The sequence below is a fragment of the Balaenoptera physalus genome, assembly GCF_965194825.1.
Source record: "Balaenoptera physalus genome assembly, chromosome: 1".
Lineage (NCBI taxonomy): Eukaryota > Metazoa > Chordata > Mammalia > Artiodactyla > Balaenopteridae > Balaenoptera > Balaenoptera physalus.
Window position 1 is genome coordinate 46,304,779 of NC_138882.1, and position 16,461 is coordinate 46,321,239.

Genomic DNA, 16,461 nt, shown 5'->3' on the forward strand with positions numbered 1-16,461 from the left:
CCACAACATTAAAAATATGTTAAGACTGGACAAAACAAACAAAACCTTTGCTTTATATGAAAATACAAAATTTTAAATATTGTTTTCTTTACCTCACATGTCAGATATCGTTATTTCTTTAGGATAACAGACTATATATTTGTTCGAAAAAAATTTTTAATTGTTGTCAAGGACTAAAAATGGGTCCCAAATCTATGACTGATTGAGAATAGATGTTTAAGTGGAGTGCTAATATTACTTTGCTGCTCTTGTAGACAACTAGAACAGATAAATGATCTTAATCCAAAACAACACACTGGGCCCTCGAGACAAAATCATACTACAAAGCATATAGTAAGATTAACATATTAATTATATAAAGACTATGGGTTTGGGGAAAAGTATGGAAGGGAGCGTCGGCCTACTTTAAAACCAGTTGTTTTCAATTATTTTTTAAGTTACTCTAGCAGCAGCCTATTTAAAGACTACTCACAAATGGTCTCTATCTTTTCATTTTACCAAGACCATAATACTTCATGTGTATGAAATAAAAGTATTTCTCCGTTTCAAGTAAAAGTATTTATCTTTCTTTTAAAATAATTTTACATGAATTTTCCCTAATCCAGACTGATGTTTTCTTTACATTATTTTAAATCTTATTAAGGCTTTGTATCCTGCTAATTCGTTTAGCCAATCTTGGTGACTATTCATTGGTTTTGACATATATAGGCAATGATTCTCATCAAGGTTTCACATCTGAATCACCTGGAGAGAAGCACTAGTTCAGCTTCACTTCAGTCCTACTGAATCAGCACTTCTTAGAACCTAGGCATATATAGTTTTTAAACTCTCCAGATAATTGTGATGTGCACCCCTAGTTAAGCATCACTGTTTCTAAGGGTACAAATTTGACAAAAGGCCCTCTTATGATAATCTAGTACAAACTATATTGTTAAACTCACAACCCAAACACTAACTATTTAATGAATAAGAGGAATGATGGAAAACCCTAAAACTCAATAATTCTTGGAAATTTAGTACCTGTTTTGATATATTGTAATCCAAACATTCTCTAGGATAGACCAGATCTCTTGATGCCTGTTGGGTTGGGGAAGATGAGAACCTGAGAAAACGGTGATTTCTTGGTTATTAGATTTCATCAAAGAATTATCTTCTTGCCTTTTACCCGCTGCATTTTTTGAAGGATTTTGCTTAAGTTTTGCCTTGACCTGGGGAAATAAGAATTACATAATATGCAGCTAGTCCTTCACTAGTGAGAGAAAAAGAATGTTAATTGTTGCTTACAAATGTTCTAGCTTTCTGGGAAGTGCTGATTATTCTTTGTCCTTGATTATGCACAGAATATTCCCAGAATAGCATCAGAGCTAAAAAAAATTTCCTTTTCCATTTATATCAAACAATATTTCCAATCTATTTATTACAGAGTATAGAAGTAGAATTCTACTTGTAAGGGATTAAGAAATAAGTGAGCAAAGAAATGGAAACAACTGTTATAGACTGCTCTTTTAAGAAGTTTGGTAGTTGATGGAAGGAGATGGTACAGTAAATAGCATGACCAATTAAAAGTATTTAAGAATAGATCTGAGCATATTTTTAAGCAGGGTAGAAGAGTGATACTACTGGTTCAAGTGATTTTTTTTAAAAAATCACCTTGGGGGAAAATATTAACTTAGGTGAAAAATATATCTGATAGAATGGAAAAAAAGTTTTAACTATGATTTTAACTTGGGTTTTTTGACTTGACACTACTATAACTTCTTTGTGAACTTAAATAAAATCTCTAGGTTTCCTTTGTTGATAAAAGTATGATTTCAAAGGTTAGCTTCATGGATTATTCATGGTTTATTAGTTTCATGTTTATCAAATTTTAAAAAAAGGAAATTTCCAAAACTGTAACAGTTAATATTTATTGAGCATTTCTCATGTACAAGAATTTTCTAAGAACTTTACTACTAATTTTCTTAGAACTTTATATATAAAGTTAATCCTCACAATTACTCTATGAAGCAGATGCTGTGATTATCTATATTTTATAACTGAGGCACAGAAAGGGTAAGTAACTCATGCAAGGTCACACAGATGCTAAGAGGCATGAACAGAATTTGACCTTCAGTAGTCTATGAATGGGGTTATAATCTCTCTCCAACTATAAAGAGAATATTTCCCTTTTATTTCTTTTGAGGCAGGAAGAAAATTGCCTGTTTACGTTAATTATGGACTTAAACACACATGAATGGAAAGATGTATTTTGTTCTGAAATAAATGTGTTTACTCATCACACAGTGCTTTTCCTCAGCTCTCAAACAGTAGTGTATACAACTATGCAAATGGATTGCTTTTTCAAACACTTATATAGCACTTACTATGTGCTAGGCACTAAGTGCTCTACAAATATTAATTTATTTGTCATGAAAGGTCTGAGGCAGAGATTATTATACTCTTTTTACAAAAGAAGCGATTAAGGCTCAGAGAGGTTAAATAACCAGAAGGTAAAAACACAGCTAGTCAGCATGGGAAGTCTGAGGCACACAAGTCTAAAGTTTATTAACAAGACTTATTTTAATTATTCTATCTCCTGGAACAGCAAGTCTTTTTTTTTTTATGGTGGTTAAAAGGTTTATAAAAGAAAAAAATATACATCCTTTTCTCTACCCCATCTATATAAAAATCTGGAAAATGATGCTACTTAACTTTCCATTTTTGTTTCCCAGAAGCAAACAAATAATGAATATTTCTCTTTTCCAGATTTTCTACACTTGGTAAATTCAGATACGGGGGATTTTTTTTTTTATAGTTACTATATTTAGATATCCTATTCCTGGAGGTAATCTATTTCTTTTTGTTGCTCATGTTAGTGACACATGACTAAGTATTCAGGTCATATATCAAATCTAATGTATTCTACAAAACAAAACCCTATTGAAAGTGTATTTTAAAAGCCCAAGCTAAATCACAATGTTCCTGGCTGACTTGGACAATGAATTGTTTCAAACATGAAAATAAAGCAACACTTCAGAGCTCTAACTGTGGAAACAACACAGGTTTCAAGCAATCAGACTAATGCCAAGTGCTGAGGGAAAAGCACTAATGAGGATGCTAGATTCTTTGCCACTTGCCTTCTCGAAGCTTACGAATGTGACAACTGGAAAATCAGGATCCAAGAAGAAATAACTTACTAAGTAATAATTCAATATTTTTAAAAGTGGGCAATATATCATAGGCATACCATTATGTGATAAACAACACTAAATTTTAACATCACATTTTCATGGTAACTCCCATTGCTAGGTTTCCAATTGATGAAAGAATCTTGATATTCATTAACATTTTTATCTCAGTCAATCCTAATTTTTTTTATTCTCAATAATTTTAATTCAAAAACTGCTAAGCCTGTGAGTATCGTGAACTTTTCATCTTGTTCACCATGTTTGTTTCAGTAAAGATGGGGTTTACGGCTCAGTTCTGTGAGGGAAAAGGATAATGTATTTTCCCCTGCACAATTCAAGTACAATACTCAAGCTGCAACTCCTACATTCCCAGGTCCATTCTTCCCTACTAAAGGTTCTAAAAGTCACACTTGCCATAGAAAAATATAACTACTGATGTTTTGGTCATATTAAACCAAAATATCATTCACCCCTTAAATCAATTCTTTCCTCAAGAATTATCATATATTTCCTATGAGTTTATCAAAAAGATGCTTCTTTTACTTCATAAGATACTCTCTTAAGCAAGTAAGTTCTTTCCTCACCAACTATGACTAAGTTTAATATCATCTAATCCTTTCATTACTTCATAAGTAGTGGGACCTATGTTACCAGAAAAAATCATTGAGAAAAACCTGGCCAATTCAATAACTCAAAGAAAAAAAGAATATGATATATACATACTAGATGAAAGTACCATTAATAGCTTATCTAGAATTGTGATGCTGAGTTTTTTGAGCTATTTCGGGCATATAAACTATCCAGAATTTTCTAGATTTGAAATTAGAAGACTGTAGAAATACAGTATTACCAGGGACAAAACTCCCATAGTTATTTTAAAGGGGCAAAAAGGCCATCAGTGCTAGGTGGACTGCGTAAGACTCACATGAGGAGACTTGTTAAAAAATTGGTAGGTCGATCGGCAAAGTCTGAATAGGGTCTGCAGGTTAGATAATTAATTATGTCAATATTAATTTTCTGATTAATTATACTAGTTACATAAGATATCCTTATTCTTTAGGATATATATATATATGGAAATATTTAGGGGTAAAGGAGAATGATATCTGCAACATACTCTTAAACAGTTCAGAAAAAATATTTTGGACAGATAAGTAGACAGGTAGCTAGACAGGGAAAACAATAAAGCAAATGTGATAAAATATTAACATTGGGAAATCGGGGTAAAGGATATGTATGAGAATTCTTTGTATTACTCTTGTAATTTTTTTGTAAGTTTGAAACTATTTCAAAATAAAACATGAAACAAGAACAAAAACATTATTGGGCACCACTGCCAGAAGTTTTATTCAGTAAAGTTTGAGAGCGGCTTGGCATCTGCATGTTTAAAAACTTTCCAAAGTATCTTGATGCATGTTGTGATCCACTGGTCAGGAGCACTGAAAAATGAGTAGTCAGCAACAATGCATAGCTTTCTTCTATTCATAAGTGAAATAATATAAAATCCCAACAACTGCTGTGACACTGCTTCCACAAGAGGATGTGTGTTTTATAACTTGTAATAAGGACTGCTTACCCGCCATTCAATTCACTTAATATTTACTTAATGCTTTTAGTATGTTAGAATAAGTTAAAATCTTTTACCTACTGTTGTCTGCTCAATACATTTTTAGAATGTATGTGATTAGCTACTCTAAGTGGCGTTCCAAAGGTATCTTACCTCTATAAATGTTTGGAGTAGGTTGTTTACTTGAGCAAAGGCCTGTGGAAGAATACCATCATAATTCGACCTCGTACTGAAAGCGTGTAGCAAACTTTCAGAATCCTGAAGCAGGAATTTCACTGTTGTAAAATCCACTGCATTGTTAGCTGGTAACAGAAAATTAAGAAGGAAAAAATATGTAAGAATGAGTATACAACACAAAAATGTTTTTGGAAAACCAATCTAATAATAATTATGAAATTTAAGAAGAGTACGCATTCACACCTATAGGGCACTCTTAATTTATCTCTCTCGTGTAAAAAGCAACAATTACACTTAGTTTTAGACAAGGTTCTTGGGGTTGACTCTGGTATTCTGTACAGCCTGCCCTCCATGTCCACCAGTTCCACATCTATAGATTCAATCAACCATGGATCGAAAATATTTGGCAAAACAAGTTCCATCAAGTTCCAAAAAGTGAAACCTGAATTTGCTGTGCACTGGCACCTATTTACATAGCATTTACATTGTAAATGTAAAATAATAATCTAGAGATGATTTAAAGTATACAGGAGAATGTGTGTAGGTTATACACAAATACTATACCATTTTATATAAGGGCCTTGAGCATTGAGAATTTTACTATCCTTGTGGGTCCTGGATACCGAGACTATATTCAGATTCCAGAATGTCCCTCAACAAAGTCAACTTCAAAGTAAAAGTAAAATGTGCAACATACTATATATAAAATAGACAAACAACAAGGTCCTACTGTATAGCACAGGGAACTATATTCAATACCCTTTAATAAACCATAATGGAAAAGAATATGAAAAAGAATATGCATATAAATATATATATAAAACTGAATCACTCCGCTGTACACCAGAAACTAACACAACATTGTAAATCAACTATACTTCAATTTAAAAAAAGTAAAAGAAAATGAAAGAACATTAAACTCTTCAGAAAAGAGATAACCACCAAACGAGTTAAACTACAGATTTTCAAAACTGAGGTTGTTTGTATACATACTACTGTTGAGGTATCATAGAGTCACATTTTGGTGGTAAGCACTTAAATTATATGCAGAACCTTTCATAATCAACTCAGTTATCATGTAGTGATTTACCTTCAAACTTCATTACATGAAATGTAATACTAGATTTATTGAAAATGTGTTCTCTCTGGACACAATATAACCTTAGCGAAAAATAAGCAATTTGGGTAACAGTGAGCTGTGGGCAAGAGACGCTAGTAAAATTTTTTCCCCCCATAAATTAGCAAAGTGAGTTAATCTACAAGTAATAATTTAAAGATATAACAATTTTCTCTCAAGGAACTAAAATCGCCTACATTAAATTCTCAAACCAACTGGGAGAGGTGGTGACAATAATTTCAGATTCAAAAAGTTATGAACAATGAAGTTGAATAACTTTCTAATGTCACCAAAATTCAGAACAGAAAAAAATATTTCTATTATTAAGACAGAATACTACATAACAGATTTCGAAGGCAATTAAAATAACCATGCTACAATGTGTTTGTTTTGTTTTCTTTTAATGCTCACAGCTTCAGAGATTCTGTTATATTCTGAAACACTGGAATGGTTTTTCACTGGCACTATGAGTTAAAAAAAATAAAGAGTTTCTCTGTATAATTTACACAACAAGTATTTGCTTGTGAAATACTGAAAGGGTAAGTGAAAATAAAAAATAGATTTTCGTAATTAATTACACAAATTCAGAAATTCTAATCTAATGTGATGGTTATAGCCAAGCTTCTGGCTTCCCTTTTATCAAGCAAACAACCAGTATATCTCCTTACAAAACACTTCTAGTTATTTTTCAAATCAATGACTAGTTTAAATTCCTGTGGGAAAAGAAGAGATGAGAGATGCTACAGAAGACAGAATGTAGGTAAATCTCCTCCTCAGAAGAAATTGGGCACAACTTCTCTTAAGGGTGCTTCTCCAGTGTAGGCTATGTTTGGTAGGGCTTACATCCTTGAATTAATCATTTGATTTCTGTCTTACAAGAATTCTTTACTAAGATTATGGGCAAAAGTATAATAACAATGATCAATTCCATACCTAGACACAACATAAAATCCATATAGTTGAAATAATTTAATGCTTATATAAGATGAATAATTATTTAGGTTAAAGTTAATAGGGACTACAAAGTCAGAAAAAGCTACTACTCATCTTCTACACAATTTTCTACGAATTGATCTAAAGATACATGCTTGGTATACTGTAGTTAAACACATGTATAATTCAACAGCTGAGGATACTATTAAAAGATTGTAAACAAAATCATAAACTGTGATTTTTTCTAATTCAAAATTATTTTAGAGCAGAAGGTATTTTTATAATTCTATTATGTGTTCTTCACAAGTCAGTAAATATTAGGCATCAGATTCTTCTAGATCGAGGATCAATAAATTATGCACACAATAATCCTCAAAATGAGTTTTTGGCAAAAGGAGCAGTCACCGTCTCTTCAGTTTTCTTGTTACTAGAAAGAAATAGAGCTGCTGACTACTATCTCTAAGCTGTGTGTAAGAGCAAAACAGTGCCCAGCCCTGGAAAAACGGACAAATGGAAGATGGCAACTACATATCCCATTTTTGAAAATCTTGTTCAAGACCCCATTTTTGAAAATCTTGTTCAAGATCCCATTTTTGAAAATCTTGTTCAAGATGATTTATGGACTTTCTCTTTTGATAGAATCAACTAAATTATGCCCCTAGTAAAAGATATGGACAATGTTTCTATTTATCTTGTAAAACTGCTTTGGAGACATGTCCAGTATGTCATTCCATATATATATATATATATATATATTCCTTATATAATAATACCCCAATAAATATTTTCCATAGTTAAAGATCAATGCCTGGAAAGTGTGTCTTTTTTTAAAAAATCAGTAGCTTTTAAAAATAGATATTCATATATAAGTCATAAGGTATTGATTGTACACCTTATGACTTATTCCATATATAAGTCATAAGGTATTGACTAGGTACTTTAAATTCCCTGGGGAAGTTCTTAAAGATATAAAACATTTTCAAAGAGTTTATACTTGAGGGGAGAGACAGAACTGGCATACCCCTCCATAGAATGTTTTTGTTTTATCTTAGTTTCCAGGAAGCTTAGTGTCAAAATCTGTGTTCAAGTGTGTTCAATTGTTTTCACATGTTTTATAGTAAAACTATCTTTCTTATTCTTCATTACCTGGCGCTTGTACCTTAAAGCCTAACTTAAAACCTTCTGTACTCAGGTGGTCATGTAAAGGCTCACATATACTCAGTTATTTTTTTAAAATAGACAGGATATAACTAATACATAAAATAATAAACAGAATAGATCACTTCATGTTAGAAGTTTAAGAAAAGTCAAGAACCAACTGAACATCCTAACAATGGTTATACTTAGCTTTTTTTTTTTTTTTTTTTAAATTTATTTATTGATTGATTGATTTTTGGCTGCGTTGGGTCTTCGTTGCTGTGCGCAGGCTTCCTCTAGTTGCAGCGAGGGGGGGCTACTCTTGGTTGCGGTGCGCGGGCTTCTCATTGCGGTGGCTTCTCTTGTTGCGGAGCACGGGCTCTAGGCCTGCGGGCTTCAGTAGTTGTGGCACGTGGACTCAGTAGTTGTGGCTCCCAGGCTCTAGAGCACAGGCTCAGTAGTTGTGGCACACGGGCTTAGTTGCTCCGTGGCATGTGGGATCTTCCTGGACCAGGGCTCGAACCCATGTCCCCTGCATTGGCAGGCGGATTCTTAACCACTGTGCCACCAGGGAAGTCCTATACTTAGCTTTTTAAAGGTATAGCAAGACAAATCTAGTTGTTCACTTTGGACAAATCACTTACCCTCTCAAGTCTTGTTTCCTTAATCATATCAATAAAACACAGACTTTAATAACATTAGACCAGTGCTTTTCACATCTTTTGCTTCTTAGCAGAAAAACTATTTTTTTAAATCATACATGGAATCTCTATATATAAACAAACAAAAGAAAGCTGAATGGCTAAAGTTGGGGTTGAGGGCCTGCTATTATCAGGCTCCCCATCAACCTTTCCACCTCCAATCTGTGGCAACTCCAGAGGCACTTCAAGAAGGTTCTGTGCAACATAGTTTAGAAACTACCAACTAAGTGGTTGATTTTAGTCTCATCTTGGTTCTAAAATTCACTAGGCACCAAAGCCAAAGGTTTCCTATTCCTTATCCATGTATTTTAAATAGAAACCTTGATAAACTATTTTTTAAATTAGTACATGAAATGTAGTCAAAGTTTGAGTGTTAAACACGATGAGAAATGAAAAAAAATCCACATAATTCTATTGGCATACCTAAATAAACTTTAAAAAGTTTTCAAACATTATTAAAAATTATATATTCACAATATCCAGGAACATCAACAATGATACAATTAACAGTTACAAGCTCTAGGAACTGCATCCATTCATCCAGCTGCCATAAATTTCCTTAAGAAATTAGAAGTATAAACGGTTAAGAACTAATTGACAAATCTCTTATTAATTCATCTTCACATTCCATGGAGTATATCTATTAGTCTGACTTTAATACAACACTTCCAAAGACAAGATAAAAGACTCAGACCTTTAGAGAGATTTTCATATAGGCTCTCAACAGTTAAAAGCAAGTTCTTTTCCATAACTAATCCAAATACAGCCAACCAATGTTTTCTAAAGCACTGTAATAAATGTATTAGAGTCCATGGTGGTTTCAAGTACAGCACCTAGAAAAAAACAGCATCATTGATTTATTTATTATTCCTATTATTTAAAAGTACCTATTTAGGAATTCCTACATATATTTCCAGGTAAAACATAGTTGAATTCTTTTTAAACTAAAAGATGTTTTATTAAACGCCAATCACAATCTTAAAATGCTAATTCCACTGCAAATTGCTTTTGTAAAATTCATATTAGTATTAATCCTTATAGCTTCAGAAACTATGTGTGCAAAAAGAAAACACAGTTCTAATCAGAAGAAGCAAAGTTCTAATCAGCAAAAGTTGTCGATCTACTTTTCAACATGGTCACTTCTATGAGGAAATCAATCTATTTCATAAAACTAGAGAAAAAAATCTATATAGAAAAAAATTGTCAACTATAATTGACACTTGCTACACTCTTGTAAAGACATGTTTACAAACAAGATTGATCATTTAGTACTACAAGATGTCAGCACACCCTTTTTTGAATCGTTCATATGCAATGACTTTCCTAGACTCTATTATGAAATCTAATTTACGTCAACCTTCCTAGAAGAATCTGATCATTCTTCATCATCTTGGTTCAACACTTGATAATATAATCAAGCCACATTGGCAAATATTAGAATCTCACTGAATATTGGGAAGAGATACAATTGATGGGAAACAAAGTTTCTCCTAATGATAAATGTGAATAGCAAACAAACATTAAACTAAAAAGGCCACTATTGCCAAATGTGGTGTTTAACTGATTGCAGAAAAGATGTGAATCTAAAGAAAATTCAAAATATTTTACTAATATCAAATTTATACTCTGATTCTCATATTTACATGACATAAGCCAACATTTAACTTCTCTTTCTGAAAACATATTGCTAAGGTAATTCCCTATACTAGACATTTTGACTCAAATAAACTTAAAATGAGAGGTTTTCTGAATTCAATTTAAGCTCCATGGAGGCAATGTGTCTGATACACTGTAGACACACAATAAATATTTGCTCACTGAAAAAAATGAATGATAAGATGTAGAGAACAAACGGATGGACACCAAGGGGGGAAGAGGGGGGGTGGGGGTGATGGTGGTGGTGTGAATTGGGAGATTGGGATTGACATGTATACACTAGTATGTATAAAATAGATAACTAATAAGAACCTGCTCTATAAAAATAAAATAAAATTCAAGAAAAATGAATGATAAAATATAGTCCTAAACTTTAGGAAATGCCCAACACTTAGCTTTCAAAGAGTTATTCCAAAAACTTCAAGAAAAAAATATAATGTGATGTAGATTATTACAATAAAGCTTACACATCTTATATAAGTAATATTTCTTAAAATAAGGTAATAAATCTTTAGCAATAAAAAGGAAATTTTCAACTAAGAGTTGAAATAATCACCTCCATCCAAAGGTTTCCAAAAGCAATTTTCATTTCTGTTTCTAATATTGAAGATAAAGCTGTTCCAAGAGATTTTTTGAGATCAGATACAATGCTTTCAAGTAGAACGCATAGTCCAGAGTTTGTAGATTCCTCCTCACAGCTCTTCTCTAAAGGTGTTGCTTCTTTAAAACAAAGAGTTACAGGCTTTATTTAGGACACTAATAGTAAATACTTTACATATATAATTAGTATTTGGCCATAAATAATAAACATTTAATGGATATAATTAGTATTCGATCCTAAAAAACAAATGAATACTTTATTTTTAAAACAGTATTCATGGGAGTTCCCTGGTGGCCTAGTGGTTAGTATTCCAGGCTTTCACTTGCCGTGGCCCGGGTTCAATCTGTGGTTGAGGAACTCCCGCAAGCCGTGCGGCACGGCCAAAAATAAATAAATAAATAAATAATTTTAAAAATAAAAATAAAACAGTATTTAGAAACATTTATTTCTAGTACAGTTGTTTTAGACTCAACATAAATATATCACATTAGCAAAAGCTTTATCTTTTGACAAAAGGAGACGAAATGTTTTTACTAAAATAGAAATTTGAGAAATGTGTGTGATATTTTAACCAAAATTTAAATTTTACTATTTTCAAAAAAAGTAAAAATTAAAATAATGCTTTGCATCTATTTATAATAGAAAACCAAGAACTATGGATCAAAATGTGTTTTCTTCCAAAGATAATATATTCTTCCAATCGCAACTCACATCAATAAATTGCTTTGAAAAGACTGAAAGCTCTGACTTAACCACCTTTATGCCTTCCCCTTCTAAAATAAGTTTTGATTATTTTAATTGATATTATTTCAATATAATTACTACTTTGACACCTGCAAACAACTGCAATTTCTTTATGGCAAAATTCAATGTATTAAGGGGCTTATCTCTACAAATACAAACCAAGGATTTAAAATGACAGTAATATAATGGGCAAACCAAACGCATGTTTCCCTTGAAAAACCATAAACTAGAATATTCTGTTACTCCCTCTAAATGCCATTTTGAATATTATGACAAAAGAAATTTTATTACCAAAAAGGTCAAATAAGTAGCATGTGATACATGAATACATGAAGCATATACATATGCTTTTAGAGACTTCAATAATTATTTTTCCCACAGAGGGAAATGGAGGGATGCATTTATAAATTCTGTAAGATTTAATATATTTCAACAAATATCAAGCCATAGAACAGATTATTCTGGTGGAAAAAAAGAGATAAAACAGCAGTATTGCCTTTAGCTTTCTTAAATATTTGTTCAAATTTTTAAAAATATTATTACTAGAGTCCTTCAAGTTTCTCTATTACTGAGTTTTTACTGTATTAATAGAAAGTTATGAATATGGAACTAATTTTTAAAATAAACTAAAAATTTCTCTCTACCTCAAATGAATATTTCCTGTAGCTACTATTAATTTAAAAGGTATACTCTGAGGTAAAAAATAGGATGCACACAGTGATTATAAGTATATAAAAATGTATGTGAGTGTACAGACAAAAATTCAAATTAATTTGTAAAAGTATATGTAGAAGGCAATGTTATATTTTCTCTTGGATTACCATTATAATATTCATTCATCTCTACCATTTGTGCCAGAAAATACTCCAAACAATGTTACTTTCAATGTACAAAATAAAAATTTACTATTAATTCCAACTGTTATCAATATTCTTAGTACATAAAATAAGATATATTTCTAATTATTTGTAGTAAGAATACTACCTGCTTTCAATTGTTGTTTAGATATACAAGGCTGATGACATACAACTGTGTTCAGAGATAAGTTTAATAATTCTGCACTCAATTCTTCTTTACTGAGTGACTTCACACCACTTATTAGGCCTTTGTTTCTTAAATTTCTATCATCCCTAAGGTTGGGTTAGGAAGAAAAAATATTTTATTTTTTATAAGATAAATCACATGGCAACTAAAAACACATGGAATCTATTCAGAGGTTGGTGATTCTCAGCATATATATTAACAAACGATAACAATTTTTTTAATATAGAAGATAAATAAATATACACTAGAATCAAATCATCTGAGCTTTTGAGAATAATTATTATTATTATATATTGAATGTTTCCCAGGTACCAGGCACTGTTCTAAGCACTTTATGTATATATCAATCCATTTATTTCTCACAACAAACCTCTTAGGGAGGAGTGGTACTAATTTTTATCCCCATTTCACACATAAGAAACTGAGGTGTATGGGAAGTCCCTGGGGGGCCCAGTGGTTAGGACTCCACGCTCTCACTGCTGAGGGCCTGGGTTCAATGCCTGGTCGGGGAACCTAGATCCCACAAGCCGTGCAGCATGGCCACAAAAAAAAAAAAAGAAAGAAACCGAGGTATAAAAAGGTTAAGTAACTTGTCCAAAGTTATACCTGGTAAGTGGGAGATGGATTTGAACACAAGAATATGATCATCCCAAGATAAATAAACATATAGAACCATAATAAGATAAATAATTTACACAGGGTAAGCAATTATAAATTTACTTAGGATGAGCATAAGACAAATGATGTGAATTTGCTATTTGCTGAAAGAGCCAGTATGATTAGAGCATCGTGCATGAACCAGTTTATGCGGCTACAGAGAAAGGCAAGAACGTTAATAAATGGAAAGAGATTTAAGGGCTTCAACGGGGAAATGGCATGATCAGATCTGTGTTTACCAAACTGTTGTTCTTGCAACTAGTAGGCTTCCAGCTTTTGTTAACGGAAGAGTAGCTTGGTCAGACTAACCCTCCCACAACAAGAATTAGAAAATCTGGGCCAAAAGCAACAAAAAAAGACAACCAAAAAAAAACCCTATTTGAAGGCACTAGAAGGCAATCAAATGTAGGCAGAAGGTGGAGGGGAATCTACATTCAAGAAGCAGATGCTGCACTGGTAAGAGCTACAGTTTTCTATCTTTTTGCTTGAGGGTATTCCCCAATTCATCAATGCCTTACAACAGAAAGCCACAGCCTTTATGGCTTGAAACGTCAGAAGGCAATGTTCAGGACTGGCCAGAGCGTATAGAAAGTTAAGGGGGAACCTGAAGAAGGGAGGAAACCACAGAGAAGGTGAGTCCTAAAATCTGCATATAAATTCTGCCCAGAAAAAAAAGCAACATACTGCCAAAAGACAAAGCAATCAACAGAACCAGACTCAGACACGACACAGATGTTGAAGCTATCTGATAGGAAATTTTAAATAATTTTGATTAATCTGTTAGAGGCTCTAATGAAAAAGGTGAATAGCATGTAAAACCAGATGGAAATGAAGAATGCCTTCAGCAGGCTCCTCAATAGACTCAACACAAGTGAGGAAAGAAACAACATACATTAAGACAGGTCAAAAGAAATTATCCAAACTGAAACAAAAAGAGAATAAAAGGTTAAAAAAATACGTAACAGCTGTTGGACAATATCAAATGGTCCAATATATATGCATGTATTAGTTGTCTACTGCTGTGTAACAATTAATCCCCAAAATTTAGCAGCTTGAAAAAACATTTATTATCTCACACAGCTTCTAAGACTCAGGGATCTGAGAGTAGCTTGACTGAATGGTTCTGGCTCACAGGTCTCTCACAAAGGTGAAGTGTGCTATTGCCTGGGGTTGCAGTCATCTCAAGATTTAATTGCTGCTCATTCATGTGGCTATTGGCAGGGAGTAGCCCTTCGTTGGTTTTTGTCTGGAGGCTTCAGTTTCTCAGCATGTGGGCCTCTCCACAGGGCTCCTCACTGCATGGAGCTTGCTTCCCCACAACAAGTGACCCAAGAGAGATGGAAGAAACAAAAGAGTGCCCAAGAAGGAATTCCCAGGCTTTTATAACCTAATCTAAGAAGTGACATACCATCGCTTCTGATGCATGCTATCTGTCACACAGACAACCAATCCTGGTACAATGTAGGAAAGGACTACACAAGGGCATTAATACTAAGAGGCACAGGGAATTCCCTGGAAGTCCAGTGGTTAGGACTCTGCACTTCCGCTGTAGGGGGCCTGGGTTCCATCCCTGGTCAGGGAACAAAGTAAGATCTCACAATGCAGCGCAGCCAAAAAAAAAAAAAAGAAAACAAACCAACAAACAAACAAAAAATACTAAGAGGCAGGGCTCACTGGAGTCATCATGGATGACTACTACTACAATGTAATTCTGTAATAGCAGAAGGAGAAAAGAAGGAATGGGGCAGAAGAAATATTTGGCTGAGAATTTTCCAAAACTAAAAATGAACACCCAAACCATAGATCCAAGAAGCTCAGAGACTATCAAGCAGGATAATTTCCTCTCCTCTACCACAAACAACTGGCCATAACTGCTAAAGACTGCTAAAACAAACTGCTAAAAAAACAAAAGACAAAGTCTTGAAAGCAATGAGATGGAAAAAAAAGACACATTACACACAGAGGTAAAAGATAACATTTACAGCAGACTTCTCATCAGAAACCAAACAAGCTAGAAGAAAATGCAGTGACATCTTTAAAATACCAGAAGAAAAAGAAAAAAAAAAAAAATCAACCCAGAATTGTACATCCAGTAAAAATATCTTTCAAAAATAAATACATAAATACACTATCAGACAAACAAAACCAGAAAATTCACTGCCAACAGATTTTAACATGTCAAAGAAAGTTGTTTGGGCAAAATGAATATGACCAGAAATCTGACACCAGGCAGAAACCTGGATCCAAAAAAAGAAATGAAGAGTGTTAAAAATGGAATGCAAGATTAAAATATTCACTTTATTTTTAATTGCTTTAGAGGGTAAATGGCTGAAGCAAAAATATTAGCAAAGTATTGTGTTTATAGTTTCTGTAAAAGTAAAATATATATATGACAATGATAGCAAAAACGGACAGGGGGAGAAATTCGAAGCATATTAAAATCCTTACAATACACATGAAGCAATATAGTATTATTTAAAGGTAGACTATGATCAAGTAAAGCTGTATATTATAAACACTGAAGTAACCATTAAAAAGTTTTTTCAAAAAGGTATAAAGTCAATAATGGAGATAAAATGGCACCACAATTAATCCAAGCAAAAAAAAAAAAAAGGAAAAGGAAGAAAAGAATAGCTGAACAAATAGAAAATAATTAGCAAAATGGTAGATTCTGATCCAACCAATTAACTGTGAATAGTAGAAACTCATCAATTAAAAAGACAGAAATTGTCAGAATGGAAAAAAAGAAAAGTACCAACTACATGCTATCCACAAAATACTTACTTTAATATAAAGACACAGATAGGTTAAAAGTAAATGGGTGAAAAAGATATACAATATAAATATTAAGCAAACAAAACTGGGGTAGTAATATTAATACTAAACAAAGGAAACTTCAGAACCAGGAATATTATCAGTAACAAAGTGAGACATTGTATAATGAGAAAGGTGTCAATTCA

General features: G+C 32.8%; 1 protein-coding gene and 1 pseudogene across 14 annotated transcripts in view; both read right to left on the bottom strand.

Moving 5' to 3' along the window:
• The window catches only part of SWT1 (SWT1 RNA endoribonuclease homolog), a 105,673-nt gene that overhangs the window by 54,138 nt on the left and 35,074 nt on the right, over positions 1-16,461 (bottom strand). For 10 of the 13 annotated variants that reach the window (XM_082472829.1, XM_082472828.1, XM_082472822.1 and 7 more), the window contains 5 exons: positions 12,785-12,930; positions 11,012-11,175; positions 9,494-9,632; positions 4,888-5,036; positions 1,021-1,208 (listed from right to left, as the gene is read on the bottom strand). In XM_082472829.1, the coding sequence (XP_082328955.1) occupies positions 1,021-1,208; positions 4,888-5,036; positions 9,494-9,632; positions 11,012-11,175; positions 12,785-12,930 (786 nt within the window). The remainder of the gene's footprint in view (positions 1-1,020; positions 1,209-4,887; positions 5,037-9,493; positions 9,633-11,011; positions 11,176-12,784; positions 12,931-16,461) is intronic. The other 3 variants (XR_014266780.1, XR_014266781.1, XR_014266782.1) reach the window with 1 other exon arrangement.
• Positions 1-16,461, bottom strand: part of LOC309666366 (reactive oxygen species modulator 1 pseudogene) — a 263,646-nt pseudogene that overhangs the window by 14,828 nt on the left and 232,357 nt on the right. The gene's annotated exons all lie outside the window — the stretch shown is intronic.